Source organism: Strongylocentrotus purpuratus, unplaced genomic scaffold, assembly GCF_000002235.5.
Source record: "Strongylocentrotus purpuratus isolate Spur 01 unplaced genomic scaffold, Spur_5.0 spur5_scaffold_21, whole genome shotgun sequence".
NCBI lineage: Eukaryota > Metazoa > Echinodermata > Echinoidea > Camarodonta > Strongylocentrotidae > Strongylocentrotus > Strongylocentrotus purpuratus.
Window position 1 is genome coordinate 3,519,483 of NW_022145607.1, and position 8,402 is coordinate 3,527,884.

The following is an 8,402-nucleotide window of genomic DNA, read 5'->3' on the forward strand; positions in this document are numbered from 1 at the left end:
GTTTGATACGTCGGTTTATTGAGGGGGGAGGGGGGGGGGGGGGGGGGGAGGTCACTTGAAGAAAAATACCATAAACACTGTTTTGAAGTAAATCTTTTCCCCAAATTATTCTTATACTTAGTACTTATTGCTACAGTTATGACATTTGCATTTTAAATTTGAATTTGTCTAAATGGCAATAACCAAAACATACCAACAAATTAACCAAATGTATAATCACGTTAAGAGAGATATGAGTGAGAAAGTGAGACAGCCAGGTAACGGAAAGAAAGAATAACTATTGGAAGGGTGGAAAGGGAGAAAGAGAGGGAGAAAGAGAAAGAGAGAGAGAGAGAGAGAGAGAGAGACAAAGACAAAGACAAAAAGGGGGTTGTTGAGAGGGAAATAGTGGTTCTATGACACCTACCCCCTGGACATCCACCCCGGATAACCACATCCACATAACTACCCCCTAGGACAGCTACCCCGGACCATCCCCTAGGAATACTACCCCCTAGTCGTCCTAGAGGTTGGTTGCCATAGGAGGTAGTTGTCCTAGGGAGAAGTTGACTGGGGGTAGTTATCGGGGGGTTGGATGTCCAGGAGGTATGTGTCCGGATAGGGGAAAGGTTGGATGATTGATATTCAATAATATTAATCCAAGAGTTTCGACAAGGCAGAGAATACCTATGTATATGATGATTTGTTATATTATTAATAACATTGTCTAAAAATCTAACATGTAAAACGTGGAAGTAGTATTTTACCCTCCCAGTAAAAATATCATATATCCAACACGTACTTTTTGATTAAATCGCATTTTGTTTCAATGTATTCCTGAGCATAAGGAAATGGATTTTTTTCTTCAAAAAGGAGGAAATTTCGGAATCGCATGTCAATAAAAACCAGAGGATCACTTTCCGGTTGGGTGAATGCCAATCATTAGCGACTTTTTAAGTATAAAACAAAACAATCATGAACTTACTGCCATTCCATGATTTGTGGAGTAAGCCACGGTGACCAAACATAAACATACGGAAGAACGACGGGAAATGAAACAATCAATTTACATAAAAGCAGGCGCAAATATTTGCACTTTATTACAAAATTCAGTCCGACATGATTATGAAGGCGAATATAATTTATTGTGTGCTCTGATGTACAACAAAGATCTATGCATTTTATGTCCGTCGTTATCTATCATTTCGAGTGCCCCAAACAAGACATCATGGAGCTGTACAAACGGATAGCTATCTTCGCGATAATATGCACAGGAGTTTGTTTGGCTGTTGATCCAGGTAAATTATTTCACTGATAATTATTTACAATCTGTTGATGCTCAGACATAATTCATAATGTTGTTGGTTGACCTAAATCATAACTCAACCTTGTCTTTCAATGAAACCGATGAAACTATATTTGTGTTTACCTGCATGTTAAGTGTTTTTTTGCAACGGTAATGATTCATTCACCAATGCATTCTAAACAGAAAGAATACTAAACTTGTGCCTTTATCTCTCCCACTCTTTTATTTATAGTTAGTACAATTACAGTTTGTTTCAATCTAGATATCAATATGACTACAGTTTAATCATGTTAACCGAAACATTCATTGACGACCAGCCGACTGGGCCGACAGTCAACGATTCCACCTATGTGTATACAGTGTGAGTCAAAAAAAAGTTTACACCTAGAAAATGGCTAATTATTTTAAAAGTCATCTATGAACAGGAAATTATTATACATCTTATGAAAGATTGCTTTATCCCATATCATTTTGTATCATTTTTGTGTGGTATGTGTTCACGCTTGGATGAACAGGAGGCATTGTTTGCGAGAGTGCAAAAATCGACTTGCGCCAAAGTTGCCTATGTGATGTTTAAATAAAACAATTGGGATTTGAGTATTAAATCGGTTTTTGCAGATCAAAATAACATCCCTAACAACATCAATCATGCCACACATATAGAATATCGAACATCAAATATCAACGAACATTTGTGCGTGTGTGACTTTGCTTCTGCAAAAAGCATATGCAATGCATTTAATTTGCTACATTCTCAATTCAATTCATTCTCTCACTCCGCTAATCCCAACATAAGAAATGCTGTAGGCATCACTTTGGCGCAAGTCGATTTTTGCACGCTCGCAAACAATCCCCCCTGTTAATCCAATCGTGAACACATACCACACAAAAATGGTATCAAATGATTTGGCATAACGCACTCTTTCATGAGATGTATAATAATTTACTGTTTATAGATTATTTTTTAATAATTAACAACTTTCTAGGTGTAAACTTTTTTTTTTGACTCACACGGTATTGTGGGTCTGATGAATCCTTAAAAAGATTGCCAGGCCCTCAAGCCACTCTCTCAAGCTGTCGATCTCGTGGGCTTTCGGTCTCGTGAAGCAATATTACACTTTAAGAAACCCACGCGAGAGCAAAATTGTCGGTCTTGTAGGCTGTCAGTAATGTGTACCGCCGGGTTCATAAACCGTAAGCTAAACTATGAGAAGGGCCGCGAAACTGAATTTTGGGGTTTTAAATCTGCCTAACAAGTGCATGTAGCCTTCAATGCTTCTCCGATATTTGTTCAAGCATTATATTGCGTACATGTGTGTTTTACTATGGATCTCTGGTTTCCCCCATTATTGACTTTAATCTTTTTCCTGACTCCATTTTATATTATTAGATTGGTCATGTGACTTTGAAGAGGACAAATGTGGAATCATTGAGACAGAAGGGAGCTGGACCATCGGCAACGATCCTTTCAGAGGTACGTGGTAGACATTATCTGCAACGTCTTTGCCTCTTCCGAAAACACATCTTCTGTTGACTATTCAGCATTTACAAACGGAGATTATGGAACCAAATACGTAACAAACTTTTACCATTGCAATCATCAGTCATATATATTAAGAGGACCGTTGGCTTGGAATGACGAGAAAAAGCAGCTGTCTCTATGTAAGAAAAATGACCCGGCAGCACTTTCATACGAGAGGTCCTTGGTTCGGTTAGTGTTCAGTGCTTACATCCTTGGACAAGGTGTTTCGCATACATTTGTCCCTCTCTACCCAGGTGTAAATACAATGCCGTGGCAATGATAATCTAAAGGGTCCTCCATAAGATCAGTATTAAATAGGCCCAAATTGATATTATTGTGTTTAACTACATTGAACAAAATCGCGATTATAACAAATAATAATAATGTATTTTCCTGTCGAATGGATACAGGGGCCTATTTGTAATTAAACTCCTTTTCTACAAATCATAAACAGGGACTCTAATGGCAGATGTGTCTGGAAGCAGTTCACGTGACATGTTCATATTCTCCATTCCGCACAATTTCACATCACCGCGGGGAAATTTATCTTTTCAATACCTCTTTGCGGGTTCTGATTCATCTATATCGGTCAAGGTTTGCAGGGAAGCAAGTGAACCTGCATTTACAGTTGCTGGTACGGGAATTCCAATGGCAGTTACTGAAGTCGTTCATTATTCATGTGCAAGCAAAATGGATGTTGAGGTTTGTAATGCAAGGACTTATTTTCTAGTTTTCCTTAATATTCCTTTAAGCATGTTTCAAGCATGCTGACACAAGATAGATCTCACTTTTGTATTTTTTTTAATGTTAAGGCTTAAATAAGATTGGAACATAATCATAACCACGTGACTTGTTATTCATATTGCACAATATATCATAACATTGTTTTTTAATAGATTTTAAGGGTCTAAACACGTAGTAAAAGAAGTTTTATAACTGTTTTCAAACGTGTTGATCGTTGTCAGGCTTTAGACTAGCTTACCTGGTTTTAAATAATATCATACATGCATTAGTTTTGGACTGATCTCTTACATTTATTTTGAAAATCCGATTTTAGATTATTATTAAAGATCACTATATAAGCACTACCTAACAAGAGTTTCTTAAACGAGAAGGCATATTGTTCTCCTCTGTTTGTTTTCCTTTATTTATTATTTCAGATATCATTCATTGCAAGTAGGGGTGGTGTACTTCCTCTGCTCACAGTAGACAACATTCAAATATATGAAACACCATATATAGGTAAGCAGTTGATAGATACATTACTCTAGAAGTATAGGTGCACATAATGCCATAAAGTTTGATCTACAAAAGATCCATCTTGTTATGAATCTAAAGAGAACGACTGAATTAATAAAACCCCATTTAAATACATCGTAAAAGAGATGTCATTCTAACACGAAAGCAAAAACTTTCAAGAAATAAACTAAAGAGCAATGTCAGTACCATTTAGTATTGCCTTTTGAAACGCTGTCCGGATTACGTATTATATTAATGTCGTGTTCGCACGACCATGTCAATATGACGCCCATCGCAAACTTCACGATCCTCCTGCGATCGATTTTCTAGGTAATTATAATAACATCAGATAGGGAAGTCTAAGCTAATATCATTTTCCTGATCTAATTTGTGAATAATATTAATAATGCTAACAACAGGAATTTTAGTGCATTTCATTTTCCTACCAAGATTCACAGCCAATTCGGCTTCAAAATATATATAATCGCCACACTGGTCTGACGTCACTGTGAGCCACCATTTAGCCACTTCTCCTCAGAGGAAGCATGAACTCCCTTGAAAGTTATATTTTTTCATATGACTATTAAGATACTCGATCATTCTGATTTTACACGTTTGAATGTCCATATGAAATGCTACTGCAATTAATCACAAATCGGATCATAGTATTAAAGATCATATAATATGCGGTGGGCTTTAGTAAAATCGTCTCATTTTCATTATTGCCATATTCTCTACCTGCTCTACCTCCATCTCTGGAATCAATGAAATTATGTATTAACTGCTCTCCCAATATATGCATGTCCATTTAGGTAAATGCATGGTAACGATGCTAGATACTTGTTTTTACACACAGCTCCATATGCATCTCAGTATGCAGCTATAGGCGGTGGAGTTGCAGCAACAGTAGTGGTAGTATGCATCATTATCATCATTCTCGTTTATAGATGCAAGTGAGTATGGTTACATTCTAAGGTTATAAATAGTCCTTTAAATGTTGAATAATGTCAAGTATAGACTGCATACGCAGATATGAATTCAATTTCAATCAATCATCAGTATATTGTAGTAATTAAGACAAACAAACGTCAAAAAGCTTTAAATAGGCAGTTATTAGCCTTTGTGCAAGAAGTTCATCCTTCGTCTGTAAAAACGTCACATCATAATTCAACATGTTAAAGCGAGATAAAACAACTTTTTTGGGGAACGAAATAAAATACAGCCAGATAAACTCTCTGACAAAAACCAAACTGTTAGTCATTATTTGCAAACAGTATATTGGTGAAATAATTCCGACAGTGAAAATAAGCCTACCCGGGCATGGTAGCTGACAGGTATTGTTTCTTCTCCTTACGTATTGCCTCTCTCATTAGGTGCAAGCCGAAACAAGACCCAAACAATGGTTCCGGTCTCGATGAGATGGCAGGTGAAGAAGCAGCACCTACTGGGTACGAGACTACGATTGTGGCTTTTCCCGAAGCCTCTAGCAGTGACACTTTGCGCATAAACATGGAGGTAAAATGTCCAGAATCGAGCCGCTAAAAATAAGATTTGACTAGAATCCAGGGGGTGTTTCACAAAGACTAAGATCGACTTTAAGTTGGACTTAACTATGTCACTGGTTGCTCACATCATTGGTCTCTCAATCATGGTCTTTAGATAACATTTTTCCTTCAATAATGGATGATCAAAACAAGTAAATTCTGTAGATTTGTGACCATGACTTGTACATCCCTGGAGAGAACAATGCCAGTAAATGGTGAGAGAAAATTGGGGCACTAATGGCCTGCCATAGTTAAGTCCAACTTAAAGTCGATCTAAGTCTTTGAGAAACACCCCATGACTCATACTCACCTTCGATTAGAAAATCCACGGGTTACCTCTTTATCATGGGATTCTTTGTAATGTTTGCTTGTATGGTGTATGTCTTCAGAATTCTAAATAATTTGTCTTGTTTGGCATCTGACTATTTCAATAAAAACCTTTATGGTATAATTATCGTTGCTCTGCAACTGACAGAACTAAATTGATCATTCCCAAACACAGACTCTCATCAACTGAAAGACGTTTTATAGTGGCTGCATCGAAAATGTGGAACGACGTCGCACTTTTCATCAGTAACTCAAAATAAGAACTCGTCTTTGTTTTTAAAAGGTCATTACCCCCCCCCCCTCCTTTCCGTGTTATAAATAATTTGATTTAATTATGTTCTTATTAATGGTTTTATTAGTATTAGGCTAATTTTATTATTCTTTGTAAGCTTTTTATTGTTGCTTTGGTATGTTTGTGTATTGGTTTTAATTTAACGCCTCTAAATATTGGATATTACTTTCATTTTATATCTTTAAGAACGACCAACAAGGCGAGATCGAGAATGAATATTTAACGCCCCGAATGAAGAGAGAGACCATGGAGGCAGAGTATGTCGACATGAAGACCATAGACAACCAAGTAGTCATGGTAACGGAGGATATCTATGAAAAAATGGCGGACGATGCCGCAAGTAAACACGCCGTAACTTCGAAGGAAGCGGAATATTCGGTTGTAATCTAAAGCTCAAAGGAGGGAAATCTGAGTTCATGATTCTAAGCTCAAAGGTGATGCTAAACAACATCCCGGAAAGCTTCATATACAATTTGTGTTGCTCAAATCAGCCCTGGCCTGCAAATAAATGCAGGAAATTTTGGTGTAATTGTCATCGATTCGAACATGACTCTAAATCATAATATGACTTGGTCATTCCCTTATTTCTTTCCACTTAGACTTTTAAATTCTCTTCTGATACATCTTCCTGACTACCAGCTGCAACGCCTCCAAAAACGTCATCGGAACTATATAGCGGTCACTACTTGTAGCGCTCACTAGAGGCGCCACTTACATCCTTCAGGCACGTACTGTACTGGCTTTCTATCCGCTAGCGCATCATCTTCAAAGGCAATCTTCTCGTCTATCAAGCTCTTCATTGCACTGCATCCTCATACATACAGGACTAAGTAAAACTCTACGAACCACCACGACGACTCCGCTCTGCTCAAACCCAACTTCTTTGCATCCCACGTTCACGGCAATCCTGGGCCGTGAAGGCGATCGCTTTCAAGTTCTTGCCCTGAACCGTGGAACACACTCCATCCAGCCTGACTCCATCCTCACCTCCGAAATGGATTTACCTCTTCATTCTACATGTAAATAGTAAGGCAAAAACAAAAACAACATGTTTAGCGTCCTGTTTTTTCTGAAAAATAGGAAGGAGGAGGCCCTTTTTTTTCAAAATGGCCGCTCAAAATTGCCGCTCGGAACATTTTCCCTGACAGTCGGGCTATTTTTCAAGATGGCCGCCGACATTTTTTATATTTTTAAATCAGAAATACATCCATTTTAACATTTTTTCATGTTTTTTTTCTTTAAATTATTATTTTTTTAAATTAAAAATTTCGTTGAAAATTTTTAAAAAAAAAGAAAAGGAGGCGGCCCCCCAAAAAGGAAGCGGGCGGGTACGCTAAAATGGCCTAAATGCTTAATTCTGTAACTTGCATTGAGGTATGGAGGAACAAGATAATCAGTTAAATTATACTGGAGGCTCACACAAGTAGTTAATTCCAGTCAACTTAATTGTATTGTATTAGTAACATTTTATTCTAGTTCTGCTTTTAAGTTATTAAACATGTTAAATATTTATACTGAGTTAGACAGTACTACTTGTGCGCTTAGATAAATGTACTTATTGTGATTATTGTTACATAGCTATTAGTTAAACCTAACTCTTATTCTTTTGTGATGATGATGATGATGATGATACAGGTTCCATTGCCCCTACATTTTGTCTTCCTTTTTATTGCTATTATTATTATCATTAATAATTATGTTCTCATTTTCATTATTATTAGGACTAATAATGGTAGAAGTATTAGCATTAGTATTAATATATATATATTTATTCTCTCTCTTCCATTAAAAATATACAGTGAAATTATATTACAGGCGGCGACATGTTTAAAGAGCAAACGCTTTTGTGTCGGGAGTGCCGTAAACATTAAAACCTAAAGAAAAACGAACAAAAAGCCAATACATTTTAAATTTAAAAAGTTATTATGGGCAAAAAATGAATAACAGAAAAAGGATTAGTTGATAAATACACTGATAAATAAATGCACACTCTTGATATTGTGTAATTTCACTTAAAGTTTAAATATGAAATCAGAATGTAATTGTAATATATCCTTGTCTTTGGATGTACTCCGAAGTCTTTGCGGATAACCCTATTTAACATCAGATTAATATATTTGTATGGTATGAACTCCCCCAAACTAACCTAGTAATTAAGAAAATTATGGAAGGATCAACGAATAGTGCAACCTT

General features: G+C 36.6%; 1 protein-coding gene across 1 annotated transcript; it reads left to right on the top strand.

Annotated features, from left to right (window-relative positions):
• Positions 1-750: 750 nt before the first annotated feature.
• On the top strand, positions 751-7,296 carry LOC105444439. The gene is made up of 7 exons (XM_030994518.1): positions 751-1,277; positions 2,676-2,759; positions 3,262-3,509; positions 3,968-4,049; positions 4,903-4,999; positions 5,420-5,561; positions 6,396-7,296. Exons 1-7 carry the CDS (start codon positions 1,154-1,156, stop codon positions 6,597-6,599), a joined length of 981 nt encoding a protein of 326 aa, XP_030850378.1. The 5' UTR covers positions 751-1,153; the 3' UTR covers positions 6,600-7,296.
• Positions 7,297-8,402: the final 1,106 nt, after the last annotated feature.

Bases quoted from the DNA above. Each gene is read 5' to 3' on its own strand.
- LOC105444439 (XM_030994518.1), top strand. From the start codon at position 1,154: ATGCATTTTATGTCCGTCGTTATCTATCATTTCGAGTGCCCCAAACAA. The intron at 2,760-3,261 runs GTACGTGGTAGA...AATCATAAACAG, and splicing joins CGGCAACGATCCTTTCAGAG to GGACTCTAATGGCAGATGTG. The intron at 5,562-6,395 runs GTAAAATGTCCA...TATATCTTTAAG, and splicing joins CTTTGCGCATAAACATGGAG to AACGACCAACAAGGCGAGAT.